Genomic DNA, 22,193 nt, shown 5'->3' on the forward strand with positions numbered 1-22,193 from the left:
GCTGGAAATAACCTATCCAGTTGCACTTTCAAAAATGCCTCATAAAAAAACCAAGCTTGACTTCAACGGAATATTTAGAAATAGTGAACTATGAGGTATCAAATTATTAGGAAAAATACCTAAATTACAAATGATCCATATTTATATGCTGGCCATCCTAAACCTTTCCCCTTTCAGTGCTGAAGCTCCAGGAACAGTTAAAAACAAAACAAAGTTGGAGCTTTCAGAAAATGAGTTCAGAAGCACAAGGAAAAAGGCAATTAAGGATAAGAACTTGAGAGCTCAAAGAGGGGGAGGAAAGATGGCAAAAGAACACTCATATAACGATCCCAGAGGTACCACCCTAACAACTAAGCATTTTTTCCTATCCTAATTTTTTTGTTTCACTTTAATTCCTAAAATTCCATGAATTAACCTTAGGAATTAGCACATACCCTTTGTGGGAGACTCTACATAATTTTCAGAAGAGAAAGGAGGTTAGTAATCATTCACTTCTTAGTAAGAAATAATGTGGATATTTTTCTTTCCTCCTACTCTGAGATCAGCCACTCTGAGAAAATGAGTTTCTCATAGAAAGGAAATATTAATTTGGGAACCTGAAGCACTTGTTGAGGAAAGAACAGGAGGCTTTGGTAGTACAGTGGCACTGGAAGAATGGAAATGGGAGGGAAAAATTTAAGAATAGCAAACATCTTAATCTGTATAGCAACAATAGTAGGCGCAGGAATGCCCTGGTTTTGGTTTTGGTTTTACATCAAATGCTCCCTTAAAAAACACTATCACATATACAGGTTGAATATCCCTAACCTGAAATCCAAAATCCAAAATGTTCCCCAAATCCCAAACACTTCTGGTCCCAAGCATTTTGCATAAGGGATTCTCAATTTTGCAAAAGAGATTCTCAACCCATAATTTAGTTCAACTACTCGGAAGGGACATTCACTGTATATTGATTGCATCAGAGACCTAAACATAATTTATGCAGTGATACCATGGTAAAATTTGTTTCAGCTTTCTTAAATTCCTAGTCAACTTTAGGAACACAGCTTTACTATACTGGCAAATGCTGCCCCTAGATAAAAAAAAAAAGCCTGGTTTCACTATTTGTCAGAGAAGAAAATCTCGTGCATTTGATGTTTACAATACATTTAAAAGTATTAAACCCAAATCTCTGTGTAATACACTTATGAAATGGGGACACTTTTAACAAGAAACAATCTATATCTGAATTATCAATTATGAATTGTACAACAAAAAATATTTCTACCAGGCAGACTGAATATCAAGACTTTTTTCTTTTACTAAATTAACATCTATCATGTAGTTTTTATGTGAAAACAAGGTACAGTAAGAAAAATACCAAAAGGCAAAAATTTTATGTTAACCAATCGAGGTCTGGAAATTTCTGCAGAGCTTTCTTCCTGAAGTGCTTTTCAATCACATCCTTCTTTTTCTCTAGTAAGGATTAACACAAATATAATTGTTTAATAATCTTATTTCTCACAGGCTGAGATTTAAATATTTACTTCATTTGATAAGAAAATACTAGACAATTTCAAGACTCCTCAGTATTTGGCTTTAAAAATTAAAACCTGTCATTGAAATTCCTATTTTTACATCTGCAACTCACCAAACAGCCCTTGGAAAATGCGGTTTTCTGAGCTCACGTTCCAGTTAAGACTTGATTGTAAATGAAGCATGTATGTGCTTTTTCATAAACAACCTGTCACGATGGACAAACTGGATGCTTTCTCATGAATGCCTACTTATCACCACCAACATCACCCAATTAAACAGAACACAATACTTACAATTTAATAAAATTCTAACAGTAAATATTTTCTATGGGTTTTGGTTTCCAGTACCTGCCTATCTAGTTAATAATATTACATGTTCAACAATTACAGAAAAAACTTTAAAAGTTAAGAAAAGTACTAAATTTGAGGTATATAAAGAATATTCACTTAAGAATATAAAGTAGTCAAGGTTTCCTTTTACTCAAAAAAAAAAAAAAATCACTTCAGAGTAGACCTCCATGTACAAAAGACAAAATCAATCACATTCGTCACTGGACACAAAGAACATTCCAAAGGTTTTTTAAAAGGGTAATTAATCTCAAGAAGGAAAATTAATCTTAACTTTTATATTTCATTATCAAGCCCATAGTTAACAAGATAATTATGCTATTGATACAAAACATACAGTATTTACACTTAACTGTACAAAATAATTTAATGTTTACAAAAATATTAGAATGTTTAGTTGACTGACACAGTCTTAAGTAATCTCTTCTAGAGAAATATATGGTAAGACCACTGATTTCCATTTCATTTCTTTTTTAATAAGTCAAAGAAAGGATGTTGCAGTGCTTCATCCAAGGTAATTCTTTTAGTTGGATCATATTCTAACATTCTTCGAACCAGGTCAAACAGTTTCTCGTGTTCTTCATCATGACAAAGCATAAATTCCTGGGGGGAAAAATGTTTTTGTTTAAAAAAGATATTAACAACAGTGAAACAATTTTTTTTTATCTTTAATTATTTTTTTCTTTTACCTTTAATGGTTTGCAGCGTCTCCTAACATATCTACCAGCAGAACTATGTTCATCCCAGTCTAGCTGGTTATGGTGAAAATACTTGCGTTTTCTACAGGAAAAAGAAGTCTGGATTAGTAAAATAAGGACAGATCCACATCTTTACCCTGCTCCCAGTGGGGGTAGAGGAACAGAGAGAAGCATAAGCATCTCGAATGTGTACACATATACACATGCACACAATTTTTTAAAATCTCAGCAACAATTATATATCAGATACCTTTTATCTATCTTTATCTTTCACCCTATGAGGTCTTAATACCCCAACTAAGCTGCTCCCAAATACCATACATGGAACAAATCCAACTCCAAAAAATAAAGACTCCTGGATCCATTCCTATAAATTCTGATATCACTAGATCTGGAATGGGGCAAGAAATATTTAAATAACTCTCTAGGTGACTTCTGTGGTGAAGCTGTGTTTGGAAATAGTCACTTGTCCAAGGACATACTGCTGGTTAGTAACAGTATGAAATTCAAACTTAGATTGATACAACTCCAAAAATCAAGCTTTCTTATATTCTACGTATTATTTTTACATCAACTTAAGAAAACATTTCTGTAAAGGTCAACCTAAGTGTAAAAAGTACCATTTTGTTTGCTAGATCACAAGGCAAATACTGAACTAATTTTTAAAAACATGACTAAAAATAAAGGGGTAAGAATCAGTTACAAGTTATTACTAGTAAAAGAAAAAAACTGCAATATCTGCAGTCCTTGGAACAAGTATTACAACAATGTTGGGTTTTCTGTAGTTTGAATATAGGTCATTGGATGTATCCAGCAAAGGGCTTTAATCTTAAAAAACATACCTTGTTTTCTGAATCATGTGTGTTGGTATAGGTCCTAATATTCGTTCCATCATTGCCAGGTGCTCTTTGCTATCATGAGTCTAAGAAATGCAGGAAAAAGAAATTTAGCACTATTTACCTACATGCACATTAAAAGAGAACACAAAGAAATGGTGCTGATATAAAAGGACTAAACTAGACAGCAACACAATTTACATTACACAATACTATAACTTCAAATATGGAACAATACTGAATGGTAAGTAAGGTTCTGTATAATGATTGACACGTAACTTGTTTATTGCAAAACCGAACAGTTTTCTTCCTTATTTTATTTCCTGCACTACTTAATTGAAGAATATTTAAATGGGGAACATTACCAGAAAAACTGTCTCCTCCTCATTTAATCAGCTACTTAACCAAAATTAACCTCCATTACCCAACAAATAGCCCATTTATTAACACTTACTAATACCAGGCAATAAAAATAGTCTCAATAATTCTCACAACAATCCTGAGCTAGGTATGTTTAAACATGAGCTTCAAAGAGGTTACAATACTAGCTCAAAGTCATATAGCTCATAAATTCAGAAAATTGAGCTATAAACCCAAGTCAAAGCTCATACTCTCTACCTATAATACGGTAATAGAGCTTTGGCTAAAGTAGAATAGACACAACTGTCAAATTACAGTTGAAATGATATGCTTCTAGAACAGAGGCTGGCAAACTTTTTATGTTTGGGGCCAGAGAGTAGATACTTTTTTAGGCTTGGCTGGTCATACGTTTCTTTTTTTTTTAAAGACAGGCATCAGGCAGGATTTCACCATAGACCACAGCCTGCCAACCCTTGTTCTAGAGAGCAGAGGCTGTGTTTAATGCTTTTTTTGTGTGCCTAGTATATTGCCTTCAAAAATATTATTAATTCTTGACAGGAATAAATACTAGCTCCACATTTTAAAAATGTTCCTTAGTTTAAGAGTATTTTGCAGGGTGGAATTAAAATATAAACCATATCTCAAAGAATCTGCACTTCATTTAAGACCTCAAAGTGACTTACAATCACAAAGTTATTGGAAATACCCATCTTATGTAAGTCAGAATAAAGAAAGTATGCACTCTGCCTAACTTTTTCTTGACCTTACAGCTCACAACCACAAAACCAGACACCACCTCCCAGAACTGACAACCATGGTTCTACACATCAAACTTGTCTATAAACTCAGATACTTTTCAAAAGGATCACTACAGACTAGACCAAAGCAGAAGTCTGGTGAAGTGCTTTACAAGCAGTGAACTCAAACTTATGCGATGGCCACCTATGTGATTCAACTCATCAAAGCTTCATCTCCCCCTGCACTGCTGTCACTGCAACTCAACCTCAACAGTACTGAGCCAGGATCTCCATAACCCCTCCCCCCAAAACAAAGCAAAACAGAACAAACAACACCTAGAGCATATCACAACCCTGCTTAAAGTTCTTCAATGGTTGTATAACCCAAAGCTTTCATCACTTAGATCTCAAATACAAGTAAAATTAGAAAAAAGTGGAAAGCAAAATAGGGTTTCCTACTTTTTATTTTGCCAAGTAAGGACTTTTATTTTAAAAAGCCAATTATCATTATTTTATAAAGGGGACATTTTAATACAAAAAGAGCAGGAGGGAAAATCTCTAAAGGCCAGAATGGAAACCCTACAAAATCACGTTCATTTTGGACCAGTCTACATTTGGAAACCACTGACTTCTAGGAAATACAAATTACCTTTCTAAGGTGTTCAAGTCCTTTTTGAATCAGTTCTTGCCTACTGTCATCATTTTCCCATTTACACAAGACACTCTGACAATACTATTCTTCCCTGACTAGAATATGTTCCTTTACAGATATAATCTTCATCTTTATATGCCCATCACACTCCAGTTTTCTGACAAACGCCTTCCTTCTAGCATTGGCTTAACCTCACTACCCTCTTCAGTGATTCTTTCTCTAAGGAAATTTAATTAACCTTTCCTGGATTGCCCCTACACTTTCCACATTGTTCTATTACAGCAAACATCACACTATACCGTAACAGTTTTCCCGTCTTCTGCATAACTTCCTTAGAAATGCCTAAAGGCACTATAGATGCTGAAGTAAAATGCAACTTGTTTTTCCTGAATACTTTTATAAGGAGTAAGGCCACACAGAAAGTCAACGTAACCAAACTGAATTAAAACTGGCCACATTAATATTAATGCACATTAATATTAATATTAACTTATGAAGAGTCATAACACAAAAATGGAAACATAAGACAATATGGACCATACATGAACCATGTGTTAAAAATACCAATCACGTGCAAAATGAACATTCACTATCCATAGTATTTCATTCAACTGTGGTTTTAAAAGATGACCATTTTGCATATGTAAGTTTTAATCTCAAGAATAATGATCTTTGGCAACTTCCCAATATGAAAGCCAAAATTTCAACATGCCTTTAATATTTAACATTATGAATTATTAAACAGAATTTACTAGATACGTACCTGAAAGACTGTGAACCCAAGGTAATATTCAATAAGAATGCAACCTATGCTCCAAACATCACAAGGTTGAGACCAACCTAAAGCTATTTAAAAACAAATATAAACATTTTACTACGCAACTATTTTTAATTACCAATATACTAAATCCTTCCCTATATGGGTGCTCTCTTTACATAGTTTATTTGGGAGAATACAACAACAAATTCAGGGTTTACATTTTTAGTTTTATATCAAATGTTATTCAATATGCTCTCACAGTCCATATGCTTACATAAAAATATAGTATTTTAATTGGGAAGAAGGCATTTTATGTAAAATAAGAGGGGGACTATTAAATAGTTTCCAGGTATAACTACCAACTTGCACAAATATTCTATAGTCTCTGAACTGCTCACGATGGGGAATACCACTGTCGAAACTATTACACTTAGTTTGTGGTTGCTCCAAGAAGTTTTACATTGTATTAGTGTAAATATAGGTTTAAATTATCTTCAGAATGTAATTACTAAGCCCTTATCAATTATCACCAGCTTGATGATGAGTTTACTTTTTCCTTTAAAGAAATACTATTGTTTCACGTAAATTACATAAAAACTATAATGGGAATTATAAGCTGTTTCACCTATAAGCAGAAATTAGAGAGACATTTAATAAGTTCACAGAGATGAATCTATGTATGTACCTCAGGCTGACTATACATGATCATATATACTTTCTCCTTCAGAATTCTCAGTGTCAATATTATTCAAGAAAGAATAAAACACCTAGCCTTTTTAAGCCTAGACTTCATTGGAAAGGGGAAGAACAAACCGTAAAAATGTTTCTATCTTTTAAAGATCAAATATTTAGTGAAACAATACTGTATAAATAAGAGCCACTAAAAAAAAAATTCAATTACTCAGTAACATCACTGAAGTTAAGGATAAGAAACTATATTCAAGGGCCTTGACTATAACAGTCATTTCTGTTAACACCCCACAGAGCCTATCATTTGAACAAATGGGTAATAATGGAGCAGATGGCTTCTACTTACAGTAACACATACAAAATCTGTAAATACTACCAGCTGGATCTCAGATAAAAGTTTTCTTCTTCAACCACTCCTATCTCCCAATCTAGCTTTTCCCCATGTTACTGTAACCTTCTGCAGCACATTCTCAATCATCCCATTCTTAATGAGTCAGCTTGCCATACCTCTTTGCAATTCCACATCATTCACTTTTACCATCCTTTCCCAACCTTACCTGTTTACTACTACCAAAATCCAAGACATTAGTTAGACCAACTGCCCTTCTCAACTGTAGTACCTGACTACTTCTTTCTCTCTAACTTAATTCTGCCTTCACCCTCAGGAATACTCCACAAACATACAAAAAACCTTTCTGTTTTCCCAATCTCCCGATACTTGTTCCTCAAGGTCAGTGACTCCAATTTCAGATTTATATCAACTATCCCTTGCCCACATTTGGAACTCTCTCTCCATAGCACCTGATCTGAACTTTTCCCACTGTCTCTAAGCCCCCAACCCCAGCTTTGACTTTCCTGATCTTTAACTCTTAAATTTTGAAGCATAAGATGCATGCTCCCTACTGAGTCCCTCATTTCAAAATTCTGTACTTCAACTCATTTTCTTTTCTAGCCTTTCTCATGTCAAGGGTTATCACAGAAGCTCTCCTCTTAGATAAGCCCCTTTCTTCTCCTCTTGACCTTTATCCCTCCTATATTTACATGTTCACCAACCAAACTCTTAGCGTTCTTTTACCAGAATCATAGTTTTGGGATGACAAAAAACAGGTATCCACGTGACTTCAAAATCACATTGCAATGATATAATTAGTTCATAGAGCCTGCTCTCTTGAGATCACTTAAGATTAACTAGTTCAAAAATAACCACCAGGGGAGGGAGAAGGGAGGGAGGTTTTGGTGATGGGGAGCAATAATCAGCCACAATGTATATCGACAAAATAAAATTTAAAAAAAAAAAAAAAAGAAAAAAAAAAAACCTTAACCTTAAAAAAAAAAAACAAAAAACAAAAAACAAAAATAACCACCACCTGGAATATTTCTCACAGACTGTATCACATTTGTACCACTCAGGAAAAATATTTATAGCAATGTCCTCACATTTTTTAAAAATTAAAATAGAAAATGTTTTCTTTACACCACTAAGAAGATCATGCTAGCCACCCTCACACCTTCCCAATAAAAGCAGTAAAGAACAAAATCTCTTCTTCAATTACAATATCAGTAAGTCTGGTGTCTACTGACCCAATATGACCTCTGGAGCTCTGTAGTGTCGTGTAGATACCAAAGTACTGTGATGTTCATCATCATAAGTTGCACTTCCAAAGTCAACAACTTTGATATCTGTGTTTTTCAGTGTGCGTTCATCACGTTTCTACAGAGATAGTTGAGAAAACATGAAAAGTCAGGCTTACACATGAGTTATCTTTTTGATTATCAACATAAGCCCATGAGAAAGACAAAGGATTATTCCTTTTTTTGGTTAGACATCAGTATATAATGAGGTTCAGAAGTAAAATTCCTCATCCAAAGATCAACCAAACTAAATTAATTTTAAAGACAACAGCCAAAATTAAAACAAGGTTTTAACTTACCATTTTAGAATTATATTTGACTACATAGTCAGACTTCACAAATAAAATATTTTCGGGCTTCAGATCTGTATGGGTTAATTTGTTGTGATGCAAAACTACAAGAGAACAAAAGACGTTATTAGTTTCACTTACAAATTTAATTTGTACTGGTGTGGAAGAGGGATTAGCAGTGGATACCTTGGTCAGGAGGGGTTTCATCTTTACCTGTAACATGTATTTTTAATGACAATATTTTAATATGTTGCTTGTATAATAAAAACTTAAATTTTCTGGTGTTTAAAGATTTATCAGGTATACTTACAATTTATCGACTGGCAGATCTGATATGCCATCTGCCTGATGTGGTCAATTTGAAATGGCAAAAAGCTGTTTTCTTTAATAAAATCATAGGTACTAAGTCCCAGCAGTTCAAACACAATACAAACATGACCATGATGATCAAACCACTCTAGCATCTGGACACATCGGCTGAAACAGATCAAAATAATAATTCAGTTCACAGAATTCTGATTATTTCATGTAATATGATGGCTCATAGCTCAAATTTATACTTACAAGACACTATTAGGATCAGTACTATTTAAATGCTCCAATACTTGGATTTCTGAACGAGCTGCTTCACGGTAACGGCCTACATTTTTTACGATTTTCACTGCTACATGTATGCCATCCCTTAAAAACAAAATTAAGATGTATATGGTAAATGCATAACAGTAGGCTGAAGCCACGTATCCTCTAAAGCATAATCTTAATTACCAATTTTCCTCTATGCTATTTTTCTAAAATCATCTTTCACAGCATATTCTACTAGATTCCATATAATATTTTTCAAAACATTTCGACAAAATACATTTTATATGGAATGATAATTCCCTTAATACTTATGAATCTTAATGTTTCCAGAATTTAAAATTTACCCTAAATTTTATACAAAAGTAAAAAAAAAAAAATGTATAAAAATGCAAAACAAGAATAGAATATTACTGCTGAAAGCACTTGTTCATTCACCTGGCTAGACCTACTCTGTGCCAGTTAGTGCATAGGTGTTAGTGATGAAAAGACAGGGCTGTCTCCATGTGCCTCACAGTCTAATGGACAAGACAGACACATGAACAACTTAGACTTCTTCACAGAAGAGGTGACACAGAACTGAGTCTTGAAAGGTAGTTATTAAGTCTGTCTGATTGGGAGGAAAATGAAACATCAAGGAAAGGAGACAACATCTATAAGTCATAAAGCCATTAGCACGTTAACTGTTCAAGCAGATAGAAGAGCTACAGTGTAGGGCAGTGGGCTTCAGGTTGGGGCATCTGTAAGAATAATTCCAAAACAATATAGAGCCATGAATGATTTTGAGGAAATCAATTTTCAAATCTTCAACTTTCATTGTCCTCATTTCCAAACCTAATCTGCTTGAAAATGAGCCAGCCCTTCAATCCTCCTTCTTCACTATGGCTCTTTCATTTTACAAAAGAGAAGAAAACCTCACCTACCTTTTATTAGAATCAAAATGTATGCCTAAGTTGTAAAAAATCTTTAGGACAATCAAACAAATGTTTTCTAGTGGCTGAATAGCAAATCTTTTTCCTGTGTGGTGGTTTCTAATTCATTGCTTTCAAAAAGGCCCCAATGAAGTTGTGGGCTGAAAAATCATTAAAAAATTTTTTTGATGATAATCTCCATATGATGTTTGGCATATATCTTAAGCCTTAAAAGAATTGTTATAAAATTACTGTGACAAAACTCCTACTCCCATATATTTAATTAAATGACCAAAAAGTTTTCTTAATGCTTATATCTATAAAAACAAAAAAATGGAAACAGATGATGCTAAACAGTGAGATATTTATCTACGGATACATATACTCATTTTTTTAGAAACCCCAACCATCCCAATAAAAGATAAATAAAATTTGCCAATAAAATTTGTTTTTATTAGGTATAATAAGCATAAAAATTTGTAATATATTTTTACTTTGAGCAATTGAATACTATTCATTAGAATATGCCTCAATTAAATACTCAGAATCTCAGGAAATTTTAAAAGGACATTAATGGGACAACTGGTGAAACCTGAAGAAGGTCTGTAGATTAGCTGGCAAAATTTGAAAATATAACATATGTATATATAGAGAATGATAAAGCAAATACTGTAAAACGTGAACATCTGGGGAATGCTGATGAAGGATATATGGGAACTGAAGTATTTTAGCAACTTTTCTGTAAGTCTAAAAATATTTCAAAACATTTAAAAATTTAATTTATGTTTACATTTTTGTTGCAGAGAAGTAGCGGTGATAATAGAAGATAATTTAGAAAGTGGAATGAAAGTAATTTTAAGGATAAAACATTTCTAAGTACTGAAGCAAGAGTTTGTTTATGGATGATGGTGGGTATCAAGTTATGATTCCCTCAAATACATCTGAAGAGAGGTAAGTTTTATTTTTTAAATATTAATGTTTACAATAAGCTGGAAATCTCATCCTTCCCAACTATTTTTATTCTTTCTTTTTTTTGGCAGCTGGCCAGTGAGGGGATCCAAACCAGTTACCTTGGTGTTATAAGGCTGTGTTCTATCTAATCAATTGAACTAACTGGCAAGCCCCCAACTATTTTTATAATTTACTATGAAAACTTTTAGACGTCACTTTTGAAATGTGCAGTTTCACTAAATTATTTTAAGAGGTTCACTTATAAAAATGTTTGCAAACCACAGTAAAATGAGGTGGACAGGGTCAAATCACAAAGGGGTAGGTATAACTTGCTAAAGAATCTGGACTTTATTCTGTAGGCCTTAAGTAATATAATTTCTCTATAGTTTAGGAAGCTAATCCTAACATACAAGATTACATATGCTTTATTATCTCTGCAATCCAAAAGAAATGAATTTCATATAGAGGGCCAACGGCCTAAGTTTGGGGAAACTTCTTCACTTGAACACCCACTTAATTTCAATAAACTCCGACAGAATCTGTCAGCATTCTTGATCAAAATCTACACTCATGGTAAATAAATCATACACCGTTCAAGAGCTTTTGATAAATATTTACACTTCTCTGTAAAACATGTGGCTACCGTTTAAAATATATTTCAGCTAAATTATAGATCCTTCCCCACCAAAAAGATCAGAATGTTCAAAAAAGAAAAAAAAACAAACAAACTTACATGCCATGATCAATGCATTCTACAACTTTGCCAAAGGCCCCTTCACCCAAGGTGTCCACGATTTCATCTAAAGTGAGGGGGGAAAAGATATATAAGTACCTTGGTACAAATTATCTAGTTATTCAAACATGAATGCTTAAGTGTGGAATATTCAAATGATCACTATCAAAGAATAACTAAGGTTTCAGCACTCAAATTATTTTATTTTCAGCTGCTACAAAAACAATTAGATAGAGCTATCTTTCTTGCTCTAATCTCAAATTCCACTGATTATTTTGGAACTTTAGAGTAGAAATATTTAAATTCTACAGAAAAGAAGAATACAAAAGAACAAACCAACCCACAAAAAACAAAACAAAAAAGCAATGAAGAGTTCTTTAGCCCCCCGCTGACAAGCTATTCTTAAAAAGATTACTCTGTCTGCAAAGTTTAAAAAGTGTTGAAAAATATTCTATACATCTTGCTCTTAGAACGTCTCCACTTTGACAGATCAGGTGACCCTCCTCATCATCCTCTATACTCCTGGATCTTTTCCTTCGGTGGCTCTTCTGGAACGGCAAGTGGGCAGCACCAAGATCGTCCAGCCAATCAATATATCAGAGTGAATTCAGGGCAGAATACGCAATTCATTCAGCGGGGAGATATTCAGGCATTCAGATAAGCACCAGGCCACGAACAGTTGGCAGGAGCAATTTCAAATTCAGTCCCCAGAAATTCACAGGGCACAGTTTATGTTACAGAAGAAAAACATGGCAAGGAACAGATTTTCAGATAAGATACTTAAAGTGGCAATAGAAAAAAAAAAAACAACACAATTGTCTCTTTAAAATACTGATTTAATTGAAGTCTGAAATTTAAAGAATGCAATGTCATGATTTACTTATCTCTCGCTATAAATAGTATATGCTGTGAGTTGAGATGTCTAGTTTGTCAGAAAAATGTTTTAAAATGTCATAATTATTTGAAATTATTTAGCAATATTTTAAAATATATATAATTAAAATAAAGGGGGGAAAATAAAGACTAGTTAATAATTTCAGTGTTCAATCTAATAAAAGCTATTTCTACTGAAGAAAGCTTGGGGAGGAAAATAATAATTCAGTGTTTACTGATCAAACAGGTGAAGATGTCTGAGTGTAAAAAAAAAAAATGGAGGCTTTTTGGATAATACATTTCCCATTCAGCACCCATGTTCACAATTTCAACAGAATTAGTTGCAGATGATGCACTGTGCTATGGAACTATGCTATATGGGTTAACGACATTTAAGTATCCACCAGTGCAACTTTCCATATTTGTTTCCAAGTATCAGAAAAGGGGTTTTTTTCTAAGTAAAAACATGTTTAAGATGAAAGATGGGTGCTTTATTTTTATAAAAATATATTATACATACAAAAATAAAATATTTTTATTATTAAAATCAACAAACTCATGATCTGGTCTGCAGAATATGAGTAAATGTGGGCAAGTGAGGGCTAGCTAATAAATACACAGATCAGCTATGAGAATTTGGAAGTTTCCTTTAAGGGTTCAAGTAATATAAATATGTTTATAATATATCCAAATAATATTATATATATAAAGAAACTTTTAGAAACTTATTGGCTTTTAAGAGCTTTCACGCATAATTAAGAATGCACTTAAAATAAAAAAATCAATCATACCGAATGTGACTGATGACTTGAACAGTGTCTATTACGCTTCCTTTTAGGACTGCTTCTCCTGCTTCGGACTGAAGATTTACTGCAGTGGATTCCATAACTGCTTTCAATGTCTCTGTGATAATGTCTAGGAACATATCCTTCACAGTAGTCATTTCTGTATTCATCAATGTATCTCCGGTCCCGATAATCTCTCTCATTCAAGGACCTTGCTTCTAAATAATGACTGCAAACAGATTAAAGGACTTGAAATTATTCTCTTCATTCTGGAATAATGTGGTTCAAACAAACATTCTCTCAAGAATTCTTGGTTTACACAGCTAACTCAATAAAAGAAAAAAATCCAAATCGATGAATTAGGATTTACACTTTTCTCTCAAAGCTTAAGAAATAAGCAAATGGGTCAATATTTCTCCAATATATAGATTGCTGTTAAGCACTTCACACCAAGGAACAAAGCTTGAGTCAAATCATTAATTTATTACGTTTAGTGTTTACTTGATTGTTTTTTTTACCTTGTGGACAAAGTTAAACCCAAAAATTCATAAAACTGCTCTTCTGAAACTGTTTTTATACGCATTTGTAAATAAGCTTTCTTTCCTCTCACACACAGAGGCAAGCAAAACAGGATTCCTCTCTTTTAATGTAAGTCCATTTTAGATATCACTGGCACAAAGAAAATTCTTTTGTGAAAGGTGTATTACAACCATAAGGAGACTTAAATATAAAAAATGTATCCCAGCTCTTTCATTTTACTGACAATTAAGATTTCTAGAAGGAAAAAACTTGCCATGGTTATAGAACACATTAGTGACAAAAACTGAGGTACATTCTAACGGTTATTATACAGGCCAATTTTACTACACACAGCACCTATTCTGTCTTCTCTCCTCTTTGCTTTTTTAGCCTTCTGTTATTCCTATTTGAGAAATAGACAACATAGCTTTTTTATTGCCTTGTGTGCCAAAGATATCTAAAATATATCCCTCTTGAGTAAGAAAGGGATCCTGTAATTGCTTGCTTAGGATTACAAAAGTCCTACCACTCTACTTCCCTTTGCATTTCTAATTTCCTGTCATTCCTGCTTGAGAAATACAATAGAAAACAGCACCATCTAATGCCATAGTGCTTGAATCTACAGATCCCTTTGAAAATCTGATGAAAGCTATGGACCCTCTTCCCCGAGAAACACATAAATGCATAAACAAAACTTGGCAAGGAATTTCATAGAGATCATGGACCTTAGGAAGTCAATGGATCCCGTTAAGTAGTCTTGATCTGATGAAAAGGAAAGGACATAAATTCAATTGGCCCAGTTTCCCGTCCCCCTCTCTACCTGGGATGAGTGTCCTCTTCAACAGAGTGCGAAGCTTCAAGAGGGATGCACATGGAGCACTGAGGGAGAGAGGGGACACCTGCCCAGTCAGACAAATTGGCTAAAATAATCCTGACAAGCAATGGAGTGACAGATGTTGACTAGATTGCTCTTACCAACCCCTTTTCTTTCCCCAGAATATGCTGCAATTCTTTTTCCCAGGGGGCTAATTTAGACAGAAATAGAAACATCTCTAAAACTACTACTCAACAGGGCTAGCATCAAATCCAGGCTGGGGTGATGCAGGAACCACCTCTTCTTCCCTAGGGTCAGTCTTAAGTTTTATCCACTGGAGAAACAACTCAGGATATTAGGGTAAGACTGTGGGTCTAGGTCAGGGATCTAATCAGTTGGCTTAGAACTGGCAGGGAGAGATCTACAATACAACAAGCTAGAAATTACCATACTCTTATGGATATCCTGTTTAATTCTGCAAGGCATCCTTCCCATAAAAGTCCAAAATCTTTCTATCAGAAAACACTAACACTAATAATCTTTAGCTGAAATACTACATGAAATTAGAGCTACTGATAATCCATAAACGATCTATAGAATAAAAAACATGAAGTTAATACCATGAGGGTAACTAAAAAGATGGGAATCTCTTCAATCTATAATGACCAATGACCAAGGCTCAGAGATTATATAAACAAAGTCTATAGAATTATACAGGCTATGCATAGGGTAGACAGGATGAACAAATTAATTTTTTAAAATATTCACTGAATTTCCAGTGAATATTTCATTGTAGCCTTTCAAAATAGCCAAGACTGATGAGGGTATAGGCATTTGTTTTTATTTCCACACAGGTCCTGTGGGAGATAAAAAAAAATTATATAAGACCAAGTCCCTGCCAACAGATATGAGCAATTTGAGATTATTCACATAAAAATGAAACAAAACCCAACAATGCAGGAAATGCTGAAAGGTTAAATATGAGTGCTTAGAGTCAGAGAAGGACTCACGAAAAAGATAGAAACACAGTTGCAACTTAAAGAGAAGCCAGGATATTGATAAAGTAGAAAGAAGAAATTCCAGGGGAGAAAAATGGCATAATACCATCTTACATTTATACAGCTCTTTTAGCCACAATGGCTTAAAGATGGATTTGTCCATGCATTACTAAGGGAACAGTAAGTAGACAATTCCAGTAAGAACAATTTTCACATAGGGGAGTACAGACAAATAAATAAGCTGCAAGTAGATCACTGAAAGCCTTGCATGCCAGGCTAAGGACTGTTTCTCAAAGGAGAGTCTATCAATGATATCAAATATGAAGTTCTCATTAAAAATGAGATCCCTGGCCCCCAGGTTATATTCACTGAATCTGTATCTGGTAATCTGCATTTTAAACATATCTCCAAGGTGATTCTTATTCACACTAAAGTTTGAGAATCACTGGTTTAAGACTTGATATTTTATGTTACAGGATTCTGACCACAATATACAAAGGTGGTGTTTACAGCCACGTGTTTTTCTTTCTTTCTTTTTTTTTTTTTAAAAGATGACCGGTAAGGGGCTCTTAACCCTTGACTTGGTGTGGTCAGCACCACTTTCACCCAGTGAGCGAACTGGCCATCCGTATATGGGATCCGAACCCGGGGCCTTGGTGTTATCAGCACCGCACTCTCCCGAGTGAGCCACGGGCCGGCCCTCTTTTTTTTTTTTTTAAAAAAGATGACTGGTAAGGGGATCTTAACCCTTGACTTGGTGTTGTCAGCACCACGCTCAGCCAGCGAGCTAACCAGCCATCCCTATATGGGATCCGAACCGGGGCCTTGGTGTTCTCAACACCGCACTCTCCCGAGTGAGCCACGGGCCGGCCCCAGCCACATGTTTTTCTAATACAGTATGCAGAATGGATTAATTAAGTCTGTAGGAAGGGGGACCAATTCACAGGGTACTGTCAAAAAACAAACTAGGAAGAAAACTTTGCAATATATATCACAAAGGATTAAAATAATATATAATAAAAAGCTCTTCTAAATCAGTAAGAAAAATATACTTTAACAGAATCAATAGGCTAAGAATACAAAAAAATTTCAAGTGGACTATACAATACATGACAGTAAACAAATTCACTAGAACTTAAAATTTAAATTAAAACAAAACAGTATTCTTGGCCTTTCAAAACAGCCAAGACTGGTGACAGCATGGCAGAGCATATTATAGGAGTATAATTTGGTACAAACTTTGTAGAAAAAGAAATGTGAATATGTAGCAAGAATCTTTTAAGAGTTCATACCCTTTAACTTGAAAATGCTTCTTCTTGGAGTCTATTTCCAGGAAATAATCACAAAGATTTGGATACAAAGATATTTTTAAGAATAATTAATTAGAAATAATTTTACATCAAAATAAAGGGGGACCAGCATCCTACTCAAGTTACCTTCTTTATACATATCTGCATTTTTCATTTTTTTATAGTTTTATAAAAAACACTCTTATAAAGATCTTAATCTTCAAAAGACTACTGGAATATTCTGAATTATGGTGAGCAATTATCACCAAGCATATCTGGTGCAAATGTCAAAGAAGAAGGTATGGGCCTGGTGGTTGACTGGTCTGACTCAGTAGTTAATTATGAACATGAACGAACTGTTCACCACTCAAATCACTTCCCTTTCTACATATACGATGTGTAACAAACTTATGAATAATCAGTACTATGTTATTAAGACTTAGAGAATTTTTTGTATTTATTAATAATGGGGTACAGATAGTTTTCTATACTATACTGTATATTAATTAGCTCTGGTCATTGAAATGCTGAAGGTGAAATCTTTACCTTCCCCTTTTATAACAATGTGTAATGAAGCATGATCAGTCTGCACTGACTACAAACAAGCTCAGTTTGGCAGAACAAGTCTGTTTAGCATGGAGAAGGAAAAAAATTACATACTGTTTTTTAAAGCAACCCCAGCTGGCTAATTTAGAAAGCAATCTGGTAAACAGTCCCAATGGAACATCTGCACAAAACAAGGAGAAAACATAGAACCAACAAAACAAATGAGAAAGGGAAATTAATGGAAGACAGAGTGAAAGAAACTCTACTTGCCTAACCTTTCTTTAATCATTTAGAACTTTAAGATTCCTTTAATTCTATATAAACGTATTACCGCCAAATCTTCATTGGTAAGAATATAATAAAAAAGGACACATGCTATTGCAAATTTTTATTGAGGCCCTTTCCTAAATTACTAGCTACTTGCCTGTGCAAAAGAATAATTCCTAGAATAAAGTAAGCTTCTAAAACTCCTAGACAAACATATCCACTGGTCTTATCTACAAACATAACCTGTAGAACATAGTTTAAGTGACTAATCCCAAATGCACTTTAACATTCCCAAATAGCACATTTATTTTCTCATTTGGAATAACTCCTCCCCTCCATCAAATCACATCTAATTTGGGAAATGCTTAATGACACACGTATCTCCTGTCTACATACAAGTTAAAAGCACACACTGGGCATCTACCCTCATTATTACTTAACTTTTTATGTGTCTATCTCCCCAACTACATTACTGACAGCTGGGACTCAATATGTTACTTAACGTATTTTACATTCACTTACTGACCAACTGTCTCCCACCACTCCCAGACAGACATAGATACATGAGGATAGGAACTTTTTTTTTAATTCACAGCTGCAGCCTCAGCACCTAGAGTCTAGCCTTATAAGAGGCATTCAACAAACATTCCTGAATGAATAGATATTTACTGACTGAATTATAACTTGACAGATGAAAACTATATAAGCAAATGACAAATCATTAAAACTATTAGTGCTAAAATGCTACTAGTTCAAGAGTAATTTACCAATCAGATTCTTTAAACTGGTGATGTAGTTTACAATGCCTGTTCTCTTGTGTACTACTGTGAGATCTCCTCTTCCGTTTGTGATTTCCACTGTAGCTTTCATGTCCCCAGCTTTCTCTGCTATCCCAATCAGGGCAGTGAGTTCGTTTGGAATGCCGCATCTGTTATCAGAAACAAAAAGTGAGTTGAGGATATACATGGTTAGGGTTAGTAAATAAAATATAACACACTAATATTATTTAAATATAAACACCCAGCACATGGAGTCATACAGGTTCTGAAATCTTTTTCAGTAATGTTTCCCAAGGCATGGGGCTCTATACCACTGGTATGTCAGATGACTATTAAGTGAATAGAGATCTAGTCCCAAATGACGAACACCATGAGACCTTAATATATTTCTTTCAATTTTGATTACACACAGGACAAATTCTCAGCTTGGTGCTTGTCTTCAATTGACACTTGCTAACTGCCCTTTTAAAAATAAAAATTAAAACGTAAAAGGGCCAGATAAAAAGGTCCAGGCTTAGAACCTTCAGCAGAAAATCAGTACTAAACAGAAGGTAACAATAAAAATTTTAAAAAGTTATTAATTTCTAGCTAGAATATCTAATTAAATCATGTCAGTAATTAAGTTAAACAATACTGATGTTAAAACGTGTGCTGATTTAAAGATAAATAACATAACAAGTATTGTGCAACTTTGGCGAAGTGCTGTAGTACAAATAACTGATGTGAGAGAAACACTTAGGAATACAAAATATGGGAGGTGACTGTTTTATAGGTAAAGAACCACTTATTAATGAAGCTTCTTTTCCACAAATTCTCCAGAGTTCCTTTCTCTAAACCTCAAAATGACTCCAAGCTTTGTAAATAACAGGAGGTGGATAAAACATAATATTCGACATAAATTGAAGGGCAATAAAAAGGTGATTTCCATGAACTCATTTTTTCTATCCAACAAGCTTATATTCAGATCATCCTGCAGTTATTCTTAAATCCTATTCGTTGTAGATCTGGAGTGACTCTGAAAAAAGAAACCAACCTATCACAATGTACACTGAAGCAAGGTCACTGTGAAATCAGATTATAAAGGTGACAATTCCCTGACTCTCTCTACAACCTCCAATGGGTTCTTTCCAGGCTCAGCAGCTGTGCTCAAGCAATTTAACTCCTATCTGCCTCCCCCCAACTATTTCGGAAAAGAATTAGGATAAGTCCTTAACAGTGAGGCTCAAACTCTGCTAAACAGGTTGAGTTTAAGTAGTAAAAAGAGAAGAATTTTCACAATTCAGCAAGGAACTGAAAAAAGCCAAAACGGAGCAAAACCATTTAGTTAACCTCATTCATATTGCCCTGAGTAACAAGTAAACAAATGGAAATAAAAATTTAAATGATTTCAAATGAGGCAGCTTCAATTCTCCTGGGACGTATTCCCTAAGAGAGTGTATGGCAGAGTCTGATGCCACCAGATATTCAGATCTTTTCACTCACTCCTCTTGCTGATTCTAATTCTGTGACCATCAAGCATCTTGATAATGTGGCTTCTCTTTTAGCTTACTTTGAAAAAGGAAGTGATGGCACTGATCGGGACAAACAAAAAATCCTACCACTCTTGTTAGGCTAAGTGAGCATTCGGGGTTGATATAGTCAATCCAACATGGGAAAGCAGAATAACTACAAATTTACTTGAAGAAAAGGCCAAAACACAAACTTTCTTCAGAAGAGCTGTAAAAAAAATTTTGTTTTTCTAGGAGAATTCTTCTGACCTGCTCCTTCAATTACCAAAATTTTTTTAGCCACATCAGAAACTCAGCTTGGTTAAGTATTCTCAAATAATACATCTGATGACTGAAAGTTATTATTATGACCATCCATTATTATGCAGTTTTTGCAAGCAGACATATGTATCGGCTTTAGTTTTGTTTTTCCCCTTCTCCTGTCAGTCTGCCACAACCAGCTCACCTTTAACAAGGCAGAATTCTTAAATTACTAAAGTTATCAATATGCAAACATTAAAGTAAGAATACGCTCCTTGTGAGAGTCCAAGATTTTTATTTCTCCAGTTTCACTACTTGAAATTTAATTCAGCTGTTACGTTCTTTTCCCCCCTCCGATCCCCTTCCCCCAGTGTTCAGAAATATTTTCTCAGGAGGCACAGAGAAGATTCCTGCAACCACCTTCTGTGGGTAAGGTTCCTTTGCATACAAGAAAAAGAAACACTACCTAGAATTATTACACTACCTCAAATTAATAAAGACTCCTACATGCTAGAATAAGCAGATATTTTTCAATAACAACAAACACAATGAATCTGTATGTATATATCTGTGCCAGAAATCTGATTCTCCACTGCCCTTTCAAAATACTTGACAACTTTATGCCATATACATGACTTACAAACATCTGAATAGATTAGAAGTTACGATTGGAGGGCTCTAAGAGGACTGCATTTAATGGGTAACAAGAAGCCTGAAGCCTGTGTGTGTATGGAGCACAAACATACATGACCAGCTATAAGGCAAGAACAGGAGGGTTGCCCGTTCAGTGTGGAGGGCTGTTTCCTAAGGATGGGATAAACATATCGGGGCTACTTAAGCAACCAGAGATAATACAATTCAAAACCAGCAGAAATGCAGATTCGCTGCAACAACGGTATGCTCCACCTTAGGAGGAAAAAACAGTATCGCACAAAGGACGAACCTCCCCATATCTCAACCTCTCACAAGCACAATTCCACCGCCTAGATTCGCAGTGGCTCGGACGCCCAGTCCCCACTCCCCGCCCCGGGGCATCTGGCCAGTGCCTTTGGCGCACGCAGATAGGAGCAGATGTTTGACGCTGGAAAACCTCCAAAACGCTACAAACGGCCTAGGATCCAGGGGAGGGCTTGATCTCCGACAACAGAAACATCGGGGACTGATCTCGAAGGGTGTTCCGACAGGTCCTCGCGCTCGCCGGCGTGAAAGGTGTCCTGACAGGGTTACTCCAGAGCCCAAGCTCGTGGGCCAGACCTGTGGGGGAGAGCTCAGGGCCTCCGGAGCCGCGATACGAGTAGCCAGGGCCCTCGGAGAAGGGTCAGCGGCAGAACCGCCGTGCCTAAGCAACGTCAGGCGTTCAAAGCCACCCGCTGAGCAGTGCCAGGCAGGAACCCCCGACTCAGTCTCCAGTACCCGAGGCCCCGAATCTGGTCGTTTCTCCGCCACCGGGCTTCGAGACCTAAAAGACTGGAAAGCCGCCCAGCCCAGCACACCCCACGAAAGCCTTACCTCCGCAAAAACAAATGGCCCTTTGGCCGAGAAATGTCACCAAACTGCCGTGGTCACCCTCCAGTCGCTGCGACAAACACCCCACAAAATGGCGGCAGCGCCGTCGCCCTACAACCCCCGAAGCGGCCTCTAGCACCACCTACGTTGTGCGAACGCGCCTGCGTTGCAGAGCCTCGCGCCTTCTCGTCGCCCCCATAAGGGGCGGGGCTCCGTGTGACGTCAGGGCGGCACCTGTCCCTACACACTGCGGCTGCGCGGCCGAAGCTCCCCCGCCCCGGGGCCTGAGGCGGCCGAAGTTGTTTTCCTTCTCGGAGCATGTGGGTACAGTCCGTGGGGAACGCCTGTGCCCTGCCCTAGGCCTGTGGTGCCTTT

At 35.7% G+C, this 22,193-nt stretch overlaps 1 protein-coding gene across 5 annotated transcripts; it reads right to left on the reverse strand.

Annotated features, from left to right (window-relative positions):
* Positions 1-1,895: 1,895 nt before the first annotated feature.
* On the reverse strand, positions 1,896-21,992 carry CLK4 (CDC like kinase 4). 5 transcript variants are annotated; one of them, XM_063086172.1, is made up of 14 exons: positions 18,553-18,635; positions 17,633-17,699; positions 14,692-14,750; positions 13,359-13,581; positions 12,152-12,242; positions 11,695-11,761; positions 9,085-9,201; positions 8,831-8,997; positions 8,530-8,624; positions 8,180-8,309; positions 5,912-5,994; positions 3,406-3,485; positions 2,555-2,645; positions 1,896-2,468 (listed from the first exon to the last, which is right to left on the reverse strand). In XM_063086172.1, the coding sequence occupies exons 3-14, from the start codon at positions 14,742-14,744 to the stop codon at positions 2,328-2,330; spliced, it is 1,338 nt and encodes a 445-aa protein (XP_062942242.1). In that variant the 5' UTR covers positions 14,745-14,750; positions 17,633-17,699; positions 18,553-18,635; the 3' UTR covers positions 1,896-2,327. The 5 variants fall into 5 exon arrangements, with proteins under 5 accessions (XP_062942242.1, XP_062942240.1, XP_062942244.1 ...); XM_063086170.1 differs by lacking the exons at positions 14,692-14,750; positions 17,633-17,699 and adding an exon at positions 21,822-21,992 and having other exon boundaries at positions 18,553-18,713; XM_063086174.1 differs by lacking the exon at positions 14,692-14,750 and having other exon boundaries at positions 18,553-18,655.
* Positions 21,993-22,193: the final 201 nt, after the last annotated feature.

This window comes from Cynocephalus volans, chromosome 2 (genome assembly GCF_027409185.1).
Source record: "Cynocephalus volans isolate mCynVol1 chromosome 2, mCynVol1.pri, whole genome shotgun sequence".
NCBI classification, from domain to species: Eukaryota; Metazoa; Chordata; class Mammalia; order Dermoptera; family Cynocephalidae; genus Cynocephalus; species Cynocephalus volans.

Bases quoted from the DNA above. Each gene is read 5' to 3' on its own strand.
- CLK4 (XM_063086174.1), bottom strand. From the start codon at position 18,655: ATGAAAGCTACAGTGGAAATCACAAACGGAAGAGGAGATCTCACAGTA. The intron at 13,582-17,632 runs GTATGTAATTTT...ATCTGTTTGCAG, and splicing joins TGGGGTTGCTTTAAAAAACA to TCATTATTTAGAAGCAAGGT. The intron at 11,762-12,151 runs GTATAGAATATT...CCCTCACTTTAG, and splicing joins AGACGTTCTAAGAGCAAGAT to ATGAAATCGTGGACACCTTG.